This window comes from Bos indicus, chromosome 19 (assembly GCF_029378745.1).
Source record: "Bos indicus isolate NIAB-ARS_2022 breed Sahiwal x Tharparkar chromosome 19, NIAB-ARS_B.indTharparkar_mat_pri_1.0, whole genome shotgun sequence".
Lineage (NCBI taxonomy): Eukaryota > Metazoa > Chordata > Mammalia > Artiodactyla > Bovidae > Bos > Bos indicus.
Genome location: NC_091778.1, coordinates 34564844 through 34581198, shown reverse-complemented (window position 1 = coordinate 34581198; position 16355 = coordinate 34564844). Strand labels below are relative to the sequence as shown.

The 16355-nt window shown below is 38.6% G+C and overlaps 1 protein-coding gene across 20 annotated transcripts in view; it reads right to left on the bottom strand.

Annotated features, from left to right (window-relative positions):
• The window catches only part of NCOR1 (nuclear receptor corepressor 1), a 115230-nt gene that overhangs the window by 82662 nt on the left and 16213 nt on the right, over positions 1-16355 (bottom strand). For all 20 annotated transcript variants that reach the window (XM_070774356.1, XM_019980591.2, XM_070774355.1 and 17 more), the window contains exons 2-4: positions 16144-16321; positions 12579-12721; positions 5207-5399 (exon numbers count right to left, since the gene is read on the bottom strand). In XM_070774356.1, the coding sequence (XP_070630457.1) occupies positions 5207-5399; positions 12579-12721; positions 16144-16251 (444 nt within the window). In that variant the 5' untranslated portion in view covers positions 16252-16321. The remainder of the gene's footprint in view (positions 1-5206; positions 5400-12578; positions 12722-16143; positions 16322-16355) is intronic.

The following is a 16355-nucleotide window of genomic DNA, read 5'->3' as shown; positions in this document are numbered from 1 at the left end:
CCACATGCCACAACTAGAAGATCTCACGTGCTGCCACTAAGACCCAGTGCAGGCAAACAAATACATAAAACAAATAAAAATATTTTTAAAAAAGCACAATGGGTTCATTAAAAAAAGATTCTCTTAACTGAAAAAAAGTGCATTTTAAAACCTAGCAAAGCCATGTGTGCTCCCTTTCTACACAGTAGCCTATGGCAGCAATTTTCTCCCTTCTTCCCAGTCACCCTCCCTCTCTCTCACACACACACACTCACACACCACCAATGTTCACAGTTCAGACAAATCACTGAAGATCCTAAAAGCTATACGGATTGAGGTGTTTAAGTGGCCAACCAGCCTTTACTACAATACTGAGTGAGACATACAGAGAATTTCTGCAGAAATAATGATGCAATCACAACAAAGGAAGATGCCAATTCCTCAGCCATTTTGTTGTAATGTCACTCCAAAACGTCTGAACACACGCACTCTGTGTACCCACCCAACTTAACAGCTACAAATGGCCATTCCTATCAAAAGGTTTCAGGCTTTCCAAGGGCTAATACTGATGTACAGAAGTCTGGGGAATGACCTAGAACTTCTGTTGCTTTGATCACCCTCAATAAAGAGCAACTAAGCCTGCCCGTCTCACAGAACACGTAACATCTCTCCAGCCAAATGCACCTCCTCACTCCAGCTCCATACTGAGCAGGGACTACAGTAGACTGAAGGCCTCCACCCAAAACCTACCACCCTGCCAATACACACATGCACACTCGCACAGCCTACTCATCCCCAGTACAAGGTGAAGATGTGAGCAATACTGCAAAGCATATGAATTTCAGATTAAGACAATGGTTCTCTTTAGGCTGTAAGAAGTCTAGAATAAGCACAGTTCATAAGACCAGAGGGCCCTCAATGTATTAAACAACAACTAAGTAACTGTGAGAAATCAATAGCTCTAACCAAGAATGCACTTAAATATATCCAGATAGTTGTTCCAAAACACCATGGAACAGAGATTAACTAAAACATAACATGTATATTCCTGAAAAATCTGATATTCTGTAACATAATATAGCTAAATTAAGGCTTCTGGGGAAAATGGAATTATAGTTATTAAAACCTGTAAACTTTGCAAGCAGAGCATTAACAAAAGAGCAATTCTAATAAAATAATACTGTCAAAGCTCCAATACCATTTGCATTCAGACTACAGTCAATCCTTTGATAGCTGTAAACCCTGTAGTTTGTGCCTCCTCTGTTAATCCTTCAGGTCATTTGCTTCCAGTTCAAAATAGCACACTTCATCATAATGTTAATAAAAATCAGATTTGCAGTATAAAGACTTTGCTGTTGTTTAGTCACTAAGTCATAGCTGACGCTTTGTGACCCCATGGACTGTAGCCCACCAGGCTCCTCTGTCCATGGGATTCTCCAGGCAAGAATACTGGAGTAGGTTGCCATTTCCTTCTCCAAGAGATGTTCCTGACCCAGGGATCAAACTCATGTCTCCTGAACTGGCAGGCAGATTAACCTTTAAAAACATAAAAGGACAGGAAAAAAGGTCTCACAGTTTCTTTTCAACATTCCAATCTTCATTAATTAGTTTAACACTGACAAGCAGAGCAGTTCTTGAATTCACTAAGCTAGCTACTACCTGCACTAAATGAAAACCACTGATAGATGCAGACTTTTCAAATCTTTTAAGGTCTTCATCTATCTAGAAGGCTAATTCCTAATTATGAAAGCTTGATCTTGAGAGCTCTAAAACATTCATGTCCAACAATCATTCACCATGGATTTCCATGTTACATTAACATCATTCTCTTACATATGCATATGAGATCATCTGTGTTGCAAACACATGTAATACCAAAACAGATTACATTTCGACTCAGCAGATTTTGAAAATCCTCCTCAGGTGATCTGTCTGACCTATGCCCTAACAACTACTATTACAGATCAATATTTCCCACTGACTTCATCTCTAGTTAAATATTTAACAAAAAACAAATTCCTGTTTACAGTGCCTATCATCTGACAGGCACTAGGCAGAAAGGTAAACAAAACAGGCTTGCCATCAAGGAGTTTCTAATTTTGTGCTGGGACATTCTGTTAGCTATTTGAGGGGGGAAAGTTAAATTTCTATCCCACATATCACAACGAAAGCCAAATAATATTTATATGAGATTTATTAACAAATCACAAGTAGCCTCAAACAAAAGGTATTCATATTATACTGAGTACAGGAAAGTCAACAGCAAAAGACATTAAAAAAAGATTGATGAATCAAAATAAAGAACAATTTTCTCTTTAACAAAATAGGAATAAATTTACAAGGCAAACGGGAAAAATAATTTGCACAACATGAACTCTAACAACTCAACATAAAATAAAAAACGCATCAACAGAAAACTAGGCAACATACGAAAAGCAATTCATAAAACAGGAAAAAAGGAAAAACAAATAAAAAATGTTAAATTTTAATAACAAGCAAATAAATGCAAGTTAAAAATTTATCATACTAACAATGATCTTTTTAAAGACAGTAAATATGGGGTTTCAGTACAGACACACAGCTACTGGGTGCCCTTACATCATGCTGTCAGCAGCAAGAACTGGTTTTCCACCTTTTCAGGGCAAACTGGATACACCCAGGAATACTTTGAAATACACTAACAGGAATTTACCTTAAGGAAGTAAATAAGAATGTAAACCAAAAAAATGAACCTAGGGAATCCCCTGGTGGCCCAGTGGCTAGGCCTCCACACTTTCTCTGCTGAGGGTACAGGTTTGATTTCTTGGTTGGGGAACTAAGATACCACAAGCTGCACACAAAAAAGAAACGAACAAAATCAAGCTAAGAAAAATATGTCATTATTCTAATGAACAAGCAGGTAACCTACATATGTGACAAGTAAGTTATTTTATATCCATATATGGAGTATGACTGAAAATACAACTGTAAACTTGAGGACACAAAATGAACGCAGAACATATTTAAGCAAAAATAAAGTCATACACAAAGCACAAAATAAGCACAATAAAATATGCACAATTATTAACGACAAACTGGTGAGACAAACTTTTTCCTTCAAGCTTATCCAATTTCATTCTTCTATTAAGTGAAGAAAAAAAACAACAAATGCTAACCCTTTCAAAATCCCAACTTCTAAAATAAAAGGAAAGTCATGACTTACACCTTGGGCGGGAAAGAAACAGGACTAGGAATCACAGGTCATTAGTTTTCATTTCAACTCAGGAAACACTACCTAGGTCACTTAGTTTTTCTTAACATCTGTCTCTCTACTATAAAATGGAAATTAGCTATACTCTCGTCTAAAACAAATGGATGAAGTTTTAAGCTCTCTGCCAAAAAAAAATCTATAGCTATAAATTACATTTGTGTTCATTTATTCAGCCTTGCAAGAAGACCTTTATTCATTTCTTTCTTTCCTTCTTTGTTAAATGCTGCAAACATTCCTTATAAACCCACATGACTATAATACAGACATGGTGAAGTGGGTCCCAATATTCCTAGAAGCTTAGTTCATTTCTAGCTCATCACAAAGAGCTTTACCCACCCAACTTACTATTTTTAAAATTTCAAATTTACATAAGAGTTGAGAGACTAGTATAATGGATTCAATTACCCTTCATCTAGCTTCACTAATTGTAACATTTTGCTGTATTTGCTTGATCTCTCTGTATACATATACATATACCTACCTTTTTTCCCCAGTTGATCTATTTGAGAATAAAGTGCAAACATATTTATTGTTTTTTTTTTAATTTAAATCACTATTCGCTCCATAAAAACTCAAAGAAAATGTGTGGGTATTCAGTTATCTGATATCAGGGTGGAAAGGGCCACTAGCCCTAAAGGTAAACAAACATTTTTGGAAAGAGATTTAAGAACAAAAAAGCAAAGATAAAAAGATATTAATATATGATAGTAAAAGGGTTAATACTTTCTGTTAAAAAAGCATTTTAATGAATTAGGTTATTCTTTCTAAAACAAATATTTATTCTGTACCTACTAAGTGCCAGGTAATTCCTGATCTGAAGATCTAATGACAAGCAAGATAGTTAAATACAATAAAATGAAAAGTATAATACAGAAACATGCACGTCACCAAAGGCAGGCAAGTAACAATAAACAAAAAAGGAAAAGAGGTATGATCTTAATAGAACATGCTCATAAACCCACAACACATATTGTTTGAAATATCCTGAGATCACTGGAAGGACTGATGTTGAAGCTGAAACTCCAATACTTTGGCCACCAGATGCGAAGAGCTGACTCATTTGAAAAGAGCCTGATGCTGGGAAAGATTGAGGGCAGGAGGAGAAGGGGACAACAGAGGATAAGATGGTTGGATGGCATCACCGACTCAATAGACATGGGTCTGGGTGGACTCCGGGAGTTGGTGTGAGACAGGGAGGCCTGGCGTGCTGCAGTTCATGGGGTCACAAAGAGTCGGACACGACTGAGTGACTGAACTGAACTGATTGCTGTTGTTTAGCCACTCAGTCATGTCCAACTCTTTTGCAACCCCATGAACTATAGCCCACCAGGATCCTCTGCCCATAGCATTTCCCAGGCAAGAATCCTGGAGTGGGTTGCCATTTCCTTTTCCAGGGGATCTTTTCCCAACCCAGAGATCGAACTGGCATCTCCTGAATTAGAAGGATTCTTTACCACTGAGCTACTGTCTGGAAGCCCGTCATGAGATTATAGCTCATATTAAAAGTAGTTATTGCTAAGAGAATAAAAATTTTTCTTTACAAAAATTATAAGCATACTTAAACCTTACCTAAAACATGTCTTCTCCCATGTAGTAAGTTAATAAACTGCAACTGAATTTAAGGGGATTATTTAAAATTCAATTTAAAAGAACTGTGACAGTCTTGAGTAGCTCTGACTACATTTTACAGCCCAGCAAGCTGGTACAAAATGCTTGAGAGTCATTCAATAGCCATTTTTCTTTACAGCAGTCCTCAGATTGTTTCTCATTTACCAAAGAGTCAAAAGTACTGACTTTAAAGTCTGGAGTATTAAGTTTGTGGCTTTTTAGTTTTGTTTAAACAAAATTTTTACTTTCCCACAGCACTAACCTTTGGTGAATGGAATAACTGGTTTTTCTTTTAGGCACTGTGCCTGAATATGGCTAAACACACATTTCAGACCGACAACTCCACAGGGTAAGAGAACAAATATTTACCTTCTTAGCATCTGCAGAAGACCTCAACCCTTCTGGCAATGTGTGCACTAAAGGTAAGACCGCAGCGCTGACCCGCTGGAAATGGGAATCAGAAAGCTGCTCCAAACGCGGTCTCTTGGAGTCCAGTGAATCATGATCCCCTGGGGAAGGGCCTGGGTGAAACTGCTCATATCCAGTTCTCCTTTCTTGAGGCCTAACACACACAGAGAAAAGAATCACTCAAAAATGTTTAAGTAATGTACAACTTCCTGCTAATACCCCTGGTTGAACTTTGAAATGAATGAGCAGTTACACTTACTTTCAAAATGAAACCACCCCCACCCCAGGAGAACACATACCTCACTATTCAGTCTTATTAAAGTTCTGATTCTAACAGAAAAGTTTCTTCTTTTCTACTAGAAAAGGGGAGGTAGGAGTAGAGGTGGTAAAGTAGCAAAAGATGCAATAGAAGATTCAACTTGCAGAAAATTTAAAAGGTGCTAAAGAATATCCATAAAATAATTATTTTTAAATCCATGCCATAACAACTGAAGTAATATAATCTAGACTAGAAGAGCCACCCTTTTCAATCAATAATAAAAGCAAGAAGGGAAAAAAAAATCTTTCAGCAACTGCCACATGGAAAGATAAATGCCTTGAGTTGTGAGGTATTATCAAGACTTGAAAACAAGTGTCTTGAGTGGGAATACAATACTGCTTTGAACATGTAATTCTAACCCCAAAACATGCTTTCTGTCTAATTTCCCCAAGTACCTAAGTATCTTGAAGGTCAGGAATCTGGTTTCAATTTCCTTACACGATATACTGTACAGAGTATTTACAAAGTATTTCCAGACGCGACATTTTACTTGTGGCCAAGGTTTAAATGAACATCTCACAAAACAACTTTCCATTTTGAAGTTAATCATGGGGTTTTGTTTTTAGTATGTGATAAAACAAACCCTGAGGTTGATAATTTCATTATACTTCAAAAATCTGAAATCTCATTCAAGACATAAGATCCCATTGTCTCCTTAAAATTCACAGTATCACAAAAAATACTGCAATAGAAAGTTTCAGGAATAAGACAAGGAAGACAGTTTTAGCCACTTGTATTCAATATCATATTGGGAGTTCTTATCAGAATATTAGGCAAGAAAAATAAAGAAGCATCCAAATTGAAAAGGAAGAAGTCAAGTATTTCTATTCACAAATGATATGATCTCATATGTGGAAAACTCTCAAGAAACCACAAAAAATGTTAGAGCTAATAAATGAATAGGGTGAAAATTATGAGATTAAAAAAAATCAACATGTAAAAATCAGCTGTATTTCTATACATTGACAATGAATAATCTGGAAATGAAATTAAGAAAACAATTCCACGCCCCCCCCCAAAAAAAATTCCATTTATAATAGCATCCAAAAGAATAAAACAGGAGTGAATTACACCAAGGAGGCCCAAGACTTACACACTGAAAAATCACAAAACACTGCTGAAAGAAATTAAGGAAAATTTAAATAGTAAGACATCCCATTTTCATGCACTGAAAGACAATATTGTTAAGATAACAATACTACACAAAGCTAAGTACACATTCAACATAATCTCCAGCAAAATCCCAACAGAGTTTTTTTGAGACATTAAAAAAAAAAATCATAAAATTCATGGAGATGGGAATTCCCTAGTGGTCCAGTCGTTGACTCAGTGTTTTCACTGTCATGGGCCCGGGTTGGATCCCTGGTCAGGGAACTAAGATTCCACAAGACAGCTGGCTCAGAAAAAAAAAAATTCATGTGGAATCTCAAGGGATTGAAAACAGCCAAAACTGTAGAAAAAATATAAAGTTGGAGAACTCACACTTTGCAATTTCAAAATTCACTACAAATATACAATAATCAAGAGCACGGTACAGCCAGAAGGGCAGACCTACAGAATACAACTAAGAACCTAGAAATAAACTCTCACATCTCAGTCAGCCTCACCAAGGCTGTCGAGACCCTCCCACAGGGCAAGGACAATCTCTGCAACAAACAGTGCTGGAGAACGGAATTTCCACACGCACAACAATGAAGTTGGACTCACAATGGATTAAAAATCCAAAACTTAAAAACTCCTAGAAACAAAATATAGGGAAAATCTCCTGACCTTGGACTTAGTAGTGAATTCCTGGATATCACACCAAAGGTAAGGCAACAAAAGAAAATGTAGACAATTGGACTTCATCAAAATAAAAAATTTTAGTACATCAAAGAACACTATCATGAGAATGAAAAGACAAACTACAGAATGGGAGGAGATATTTGAAAATCATGCATTTGATAAGGCTGCAGTATCCTGTCTGATGTCCACATTCCTTCTCCCCAGCTCGCTCTCTGACACATTCTCTCTGCTTCAGTCTATGCACCTCAAATCCACCCTCCACAGAGCAGCCAGGGGCAATCAGATAAAGGCCATGCTCCTGGATGCAGCACTGAAAACCAGGGCTGCTACTGGCCTACTTGGAGATTTTGTGTGGAACTTCTATAAGCAAATGCAACCCTCTGGGGCCCCTAGCTGCGTCCCCCCAACTGGGCACCGCTGTTCAGGACACAATCCACAAAAGCTAACTTCCAAGGATCACATTTTACCTCCAGCCACTCTGCCTGGGAGACTGACCAAAGCCAGTGGGTGAGGTGTACCCACAGCTGGAGGAGAACTCCAGGAAGACAGGGCACAGGACAATAAGAAAAACAGTATTGAAAGCTCTCACTCCATCAAGAAATCAAACTATTCCCCATTTCAGCTTGCCAATTCTTTTTACAACAAAACTACTCATGCATAAATAAATACATAATTTACCATTTAAAATTTCAGAAAAAAATTTAAATGAACTATGAAAATCTTGGTGAAAACAAATACAATTTTTTGGGAGTTAAGCATGAAACACGCATCTTTAACAAAGTACTTACCTTTTAAAAACTAATACTGTATGATGGCGTGGCCACTTTGTACAGTCTGGTAGTTTCCCAAATGGCAAACAAAAGGGGCCAGCACCTAATCCAGCAGTCCCACTCCTAGTATGTGACCAAGAAAAGGGGCATATGGAACTTCCCAGGTGGTGCTAGTGGTAAAGAACCTGCCTGCCACCGCAGGAGATGACGGAGACAGGGGTTTGATCCCTGGGTGGGGAAAATCCCCTATGCACCCCAGGATTCTTGCCTGGAGAATCCCATGGACAGAGAAGGCTGGTGGGCTACAGTCCATGGGGTCACAAAGAGTCAGACACGACTGAAGCATGCCCGTGGAGTATAAAGGGGTATATGCTGCTGCTGCTGCTAAGTCGCTTCAGTCATGTCCGACTCTGTGCGACCCCATAGACGGCAGCCCACCAGGCTCCCCCGTCCCTGGGATTCTCCAGCCAAGAACACTGGAGTGGGTTGCCATTTCCTTCTCCAATGCATGAAAGTGAAAAGTGAAAGCGAAGTCGCTCAGTCGTGTCCGACTCCTAGCGACCCCATGGACTACCAGGCTCCTCCGCCCATGGGATTTTCCAGTCAAGAGTACTGGAGTGGGGTGCCATTGCCTTCTCCAAAGGGGTATATAGACAGCCACAGAAAAATCTGTGCTTGGATGTTCACAGTAATATTATTCACAACAGTCACAAAGTGCAAACAACTCAAATAGCTATCAACTGATGAACAGAAAAATAAAATGTAGTACTTCCAAACCAACCAAAAAAAAAAAAAAACCCCACCAGATTTCACACTAAAATATCTCTGCAGACTCTTAAATTTAAAATTTTCTACATTTTACTGACTTTCATCATCTATTAGTACCATCTTTAAATAGCTTTAAAGCAAATTTATCAAATGGATTTTTTATTGTAATAAACCTTCACTTAGGGGTAATACAAAGTTCATAGTTATTTAAAATACCGGCCCATGAAGATCAATCAGAATTATAATTTATTGTGTTTATTCCCAGCTGAGGGAGACTCTTGTCCAAAACAAAATTATTTTCACTTAAATTTTAAAATGTATAAATATGAGTTGACCTCTGTGAATTTCTGATTCTCTGAAATTCTCTTTCACAGTATCAGAGAAATCTGATTCTCTGATTCTCTTTTATAGTATCTGAAACTACCTCAGTTGTTCTGTACCTACTTAATTAAACATCCAAATACTTTAGATGTTGTGTGTTAGTCGCTCAGTCATGTTCGACTCTTTGTAACCCCACAGACTGTAGCCCACAGGTTTCTCTGTCCATGGAATTCTCCAGGCAAGAATACTGGAGTGGACTGCGACTCCCTTCTGGGCTAATTTTTCCAGTGAAATCTAGAAAACATGATGAATGATATTCACACAGAAATAACTCTTTTTGTGAGTGCTGTGTTTATAAAATAATAAACAATTGCTAACAAAAAAATTCCAGGAATATATTAACAGAACTAAGTAGCAAATCACCCCAAATCCCACCACATAGCAATAGCTGTAATCAGGGGTGAGTTTCATTACCAGACATCCTTTATTTCTACATACAGATGTATGGACATACAGGTAAAAATAAAACAGAAGAATCACATAGAGTGTTTTTTAAATACAGAATATTTGGTTTATTTTTATACAGATACATATATGAGAAAAAATAAAATAAGGCTTAAAAATGGAAGGAATTACTACATTCCAGTTAAATATTCCTTTACTGCAAGAAACCAGTTCCTTAAAAATTCTTTCTACAGGGTGAAAGTGAAAAGGGTAAGGAAAATAATTATGAAAAGCACTGAGAAGAATTTTTTTTAACCCGTTTTCCTTTTTAGAAGTCATCAAATCACTCCAGGCACACTTTTCAAACACATATCTTTAAACATTCTCCCAATACTTATCGTATCTCTGATTTGGGGCACTTATATTATTTTACTTTGTCAAGATTTAGTACTAATATCCGCTAAGGAACCATGATTCCATGATTCCTGGAGATGTCTCATATGGAACCTCCACTTGCATGGGTTTATGGCTACTGTAATCCTTTGACCATGGCTTCCATTCCTTATTCAACTGGATTCCATCTCTGTGAAATTCTTCAAGAAGCTTTAAATACTCAGTGTTTTCATGTCTAAAAATGTCTGCCTATTGCTTTTAAACATGTCTGATATAATATTTTTGGATCTCAATTTCTTCTCCTCAGAACTTTGTAGCTATTACTCTGTCAGATTCTTTTCTCTTATTGAGGACTTGTTCTGCTTGCTGGATTCCTGATTATTTTACTTATCCTTAAACTTTAATAATAATTCAACCAGGATCTGTCTCAGTATTGACCATCCTGTGTAAATTTTTCCTGGAGCAAGGTATGTCCTATTAACCTACAGATTTCTTCCCTCATGTTAAAGGGGAAAAAAGGTGTTTGTTTTTTTTTTTAATTATGAATATCATTTTCTTTCCCTTACTAGGTCCTCCACCTAGGAAACACATGTGCTTATAACATGTTGGATGATTTTAATTTGCCCTCCGTATTCATCCACCTCTTTCTAATTGCTTTGATTTCTCTGTCCTTTTCTTCTGCCTTTACTGTGATCATCTCAAGACCTTTCTTCCAGAACAAAGGTCTGACTTTCAGCCACATCTATCTTATCCCTTGTTCCTTCTCACTTTATACACAGAATTTAAAATGTGGCCCTGGGGGCAAAGGAATGTCCAGTCTCGCTTTATCTGATACGGTTGTCTTATTTTGTTTTTAAATACTTCATTATTAATTTTAAGTTCTTAAGTGCACAGCATTCATGGGGCATGTTCTTTGTTTTTCATCTTCTTATACACAATGGTTTTTGTTTTTGGAACAGTGCACTGCTTGAGTCTTCCTTTCCAGGAGTATGCTTTCCTGGTTCATGGCATCCTTTACCCTCCTGCTCAGGTAGACTATGAGCAGCCTTACACAGACTCTCTCTGTGGTACAGAATGGGGGTGGGGGGTGGGGGTGCGGTTTCCTTGCTCATCTCCACCTTGCCTGGTATGCATTTATCTACAGATGGAGGACTGGATATGGCTTTCTATATAATTCTCTACAGCCTAAGGAAACAAGAGAAATGGGGCGAGTCAGGGGAAAACTCAACTGGGGCTGTGATCCTTAGCCTTGGCTCCACCAGTCAGCCATGTAACCAGTTCTGAGGGCTCTGGCTCAGCACTTTGCAAAGTGGCACCTATAACTATCCTTACCACAGGATGGCATAATGAGGATTCCTAAGTCAACCGATCACATCACCACTTCCACTTGCATTTTCCCAAATCAGGGGGAATCATGAGAAATCCTAGGACTGTACTAACCTTTCTTTCTTCAACACTGCTTCTTTGACAGTAGAAGCAGGAATTAGGAGGCCAAGTTGTACAAGATTCTTCTCATTCCTTCCTCGAATAACACTCTTCCAAGTTTATGGCAGTGGCTATATCCTTTCCTTCTTTATGTGCAGGGTGCATTTTTAGCCCTTTCTTAAAAAAAACTATCTTCGTGTATTTGCTAGACAGCAGAGGAGAGTGATCTGATTTCTCTCCATAATCTTCGCCAAGAAATGCATTTTACAGTGATTTTAAACATGGCTGAATAATTTCAAACTTTTTACCATCTTAAAACCTAAACAATAAACATACTTTTTAAAATAGGAAATTAGGTTCTTTATAAAACTTCTAAAACGAGGACTCAAGAAAGGTGATTTACTAAAGACAGTTATTATATTTCAAGATACTTTAGATTAAGAGTGAGAATGGGAAAAAAAACATGGGGCGGGGAGGCGTGGAATTGAGTAAAAGACCGCAGAGACAGTAAGGACACTGGAGAGAATGAGTATCTGACATGGATGAGACCAACATCAGCTGACAAAATACCCACCATCCTTTGCAGACAATGCCTTGTTATCCTCATTTTTACAGGTAGAAATCTAAGGTCTGAGGAGTCTAAATCACTGACTAGCAACCCTGGCTGTGAATAAGAAAGACCTGGGCCTAATCCCCAAGACTAATTTAATTATTCTGAGATAAGATTGGGTATCAAGCTCTTCAATCTCCCCAGGTGCTCCTAATATGTAAGGTGAACAGAGAACACCAGCTTATACAATGTGACCAAGGCCCCAAGAGCTGACCAGGATTCAAATCTAGGTCTATTGGACTGCCCTCTGTACAGCATTAACTCTGAATTCTGGAAACAAGGTTTTAAGAATTTATAAACTATTATTGACAACTACTCCAAAAGGTCAACAAATATAAAAGCACTCAAAATACAACTGTAAATGACCGAGCACAATAAGACTATTAAGACTAAATTTAACACTGAATTGAAAGTAATAAAATAAATGACACACATGTGGAGTTTCCATATACTCCCCAAGTTCAGTCCTGGGTGAAAACACGAAAGAGAACCTGTTACCTGTCAGAACCCGGGTGAAACTCTGAAAGTAGGGAAGGCCTCCTGCGAAGCTGCTGCTGCTGCTGCTGCTGCTGCTGCTGCAAGAGCTGTGACGCCTGACTGACTTCAAGATGAGAAGAACGGTAATCAGGGACCGCAAATTCCTGGTAGTATAATAGTCACACGTTAATTATTAACCAACAAGCAAAAAGCATCATGCAGCCAAACCAAGGGCAAATGTACAAAGGCAGTTATGGTCCAATAGGCATGGGAAGAAGCAGCAATGGTGATTTCAGTGCTTCACTGACCTAATTCTCTTCCCATAACCTAACCACAATTAATCAACATTAATTGTGTATCACTCAAAAGAATTCAAAATGAAATTTCGTGTTCAACCTGTGTTTGATTTATTCTTCTAATAACGAATCACAGTAACTCCTAATCTGTATTATTTACTTAGTAGGATCTCAAACCCATGTGTGCAATATGAAATCCTAAAAAGTATTCCTATCTTAAATTTAAAATGGATAAGCTGGAAGGGTCACAGAAGCCATCTAGTTAAACCCATGTATAGTGACAAGTGAAGAAACAGAGGTCCAGAGATCAGCATGCTAGTTAAGAGTAACAGTTTCCCTCATTCTAGGTGGGTGTTTTTATGTTTATCTTCCTATTTTTTGAACGACACATATAAAGGGCAAATACAAGCAAAGACAGCACTGAGGAATTTTCTCAGAACACAGTAGAGCACAAAGATAGAGGAATTACAGAAGAAAAGTTAGAAATCTCAGCTACAGTAAAAGGCCCTAACATTCAATATCCATCCACAGGTGAGAGGCAATATTCTAAGAAATAAAAAAGCAGCATTTCTCAGAAGTTAGAAAGGACTCAGTCCTCTCCTCAGGTTTCAAAGGGCCTAAGAGAAAAGTTGAGCATACTTTAAACATTAAACCAGAATGTTTTAAAATTAAAATTAAATTTAAAATTAAAATCAGAATTTTAGAAAACCAATGATAGAAAACTATCAGTCATAAGACAGAAAAACTTGGTTTCCTACAAAGAAGGATCATAATTGAAAAAAGACTTCTCATCAGCAACACTGACTAGAACAAAACAGACAAATACATATTCCAAGTTCAGAGGAAAACAAATCTGGAACCAAATCACCAAGGGAGTTAGAGAATGATTTCCTGAAATATGAATTTGGGTTCCCTTAAGTGCTTGGCTGAATTCCAATCTGTAATGCATAAGGAGAGCACAGTCCTGTCTTTAAAAGGCTGGACCAAGAACAACTTCCGAAGAAAGAACTATTGGAATGATAAAACAAGCAATTCCCAGAGCTCCCATAGGGCCAGTAAGAGTGAAAGTCGCTCAGTCCTGTCCGACTCTTTGCAACCCCATGGTCTGGAGCCTGCCAGGCTCCTCTGTCCATGGAATTCTCCAGGCCAGAATACTGAAGTGCGTAGCCGTCCCCTTCTCCAGGGGATCTTCCCAACCCAGGGATTGAACCAAGGTCTCCTAGATTGCAGGTGGATTCTTTACCAACTGAGCCACCAGGGAAGCCCTACACATGGCCAGAACTCATTCAAATTTCCTCCAGCCAGTGACAAGAAACCTCACTGAATACAGAAGACATTTAGTAGATACCCCAGAAGAGAAAAGTTCAGAAGTGGAGAATAGGGTTTTCCTGGTGGCTCAGTGGCAAAGAAACCACCTGCCAATATGTAGGAGACAAGGGTTCGATCCCTGGTCTGGGAAGATCCCACATGCCCCAGATCAACTGAAACCCATGCACCACAACTATTGAGCCTGTGCTCTAGAGTCTGGGAACCACAACTGCTGAGACCTCATGCCCTAGAGCCCCTGCTCCACAACAAAGAACACTGCAATGAAAAGCCTGCGCACCACCACTAGGAAGCAGCTCCCACCTGCCACAACTAGAGGAAAGCCCATGCAGCATCAAAGACCCGGCAGAGCCCAAAATAAACAGATAAAATTAGTTTTAGTTTTTTTACAAAAAGAAAATACAGGGGGAGGGAACATTTCCCAAGCTAATACTCCTAACAGGCTGAATGCTGTCCTCTTAAGATCAGAAACCAGGCAAGAACGTCCACTCTCACCTTCTACTCAACATGGGACTCGGGGGGCTTGGGGCGGGTGGGGGGTGGGGTGGGGGGGCGGTGCGTCTAGCCAGTGCAATAAATAAGAAGGAGAACAGACACCTAGTGTGGAAACAGCAAAGCAAAGCTGTCTTTATTCTCAGGTTACAGTATCATCTACACAGTTAATCCTGGGGCATTCATAAAAAAGCAGGAAGTAACAAGTAATTTTGCAGGATACAAAATTAATATACATAGCAGCAGTGAACTGAAAACTGAAATTTAAAAAGCAGTACCAGTTACAACCCAACAAAAATACTAAATATTTAGGAATAAATGTGACAAAAGAGGTTCATGATCTGTACACTGAAAACTAAGTGACTGGATACATACACAAATTGTGGTATATCCATATCCACCAATAAAAAGAAATTACCAAGATGTGCCAGACACAGATATATTTCAAAAATATGAGACAGAAAAGAAGCCACTGACAAAAGCGTTCATGTGAAATTCAAGACAAAGGGAATCTGTCATGATGGGAAGCAGATGGGTATCCTGGGAGCTGAGGTCTGTAGGAGGTGGGGGAGGGGGCCTGAGCTGGACAGGGAAAAAGGGAACTTCCTGGGGTGGCAGAAATGCTCTCTCTCTTCATTTTGGTGGTAGTCTTATAGGTGTATGAAGCTGTCAAAACGTACACATACAATGAAATGTTATTATATATAAACTAAACCCAAAGTTGATTTAAAAACAGCAGCAGCAACAATAAGCTAGGAAATCAGTAATCAGATAAACAGCATTGAGGCAGTAAGGACACATAACCCAAAGTCAACACCTAACCACGGTTAAGAACCTCAGCGAAGAGTAGAGAGTGACTTTCTCAACCAAAAAGGGCATCTGCAAAAAAACGTGAAACTAAGGACCATTTCATCTCTTCCCATCTCTTTTTTTCAAAGCTTACACCCATGGCCCTGGCCTGCTCCAAGCTGGTAATTTCATCTTTTTCACAAGGTAAAATAATCACACAAACTCATCTTCCTACTATCAAATCTCTCAAGAAGGTAGAAGTTCTTTAATAGGTCACAAATAATACCAGTAGCTACATGAACACACACATAGAAAATCTAAGCTCAAGACCTGGCTCTCACTCAAGACACCAAGTCTTCCATCCAGCTTAATGCTCAACGAGAACCTGGCACATAAACATAGGTCTTAACTTAGAAACTCTAGGTCACTGACACTCTATCAACAACTCCTACCATCAGAAGCAGAGACATGGCCAACTCCTGGAATCTGGCATAAAGCCACACTAAGAAGATAAATATAATTAATCCTTAACCTTTGAGAATGGTTCCTGCCATTAAATATATATATACACACACACACATATATATAATTGTGTTTGGTTTCTGATCAACAAATGTATTACATAGGAAAAGTAGAGAGAAACATAGAATACATGTGCAATTTGCGTGATGTCTGTTCCTTACCTGCTGGTGGCGGGTGCTGGGAAAGGTGTACTGAACAGAGTGGGGAGGATACCGACTTTGTTCTGTGCTGAATGCTCCTTGGTTGGGAGGATAACCTGAACTTGACATTATCAGTACGGATGTCCTCACCAGGTTGTGAGATCAAGTGCAACAAACAATCATGCTTCTAGGAAATCACCTGTACAGGATGGGGAAAAAACAGAAATGATAAG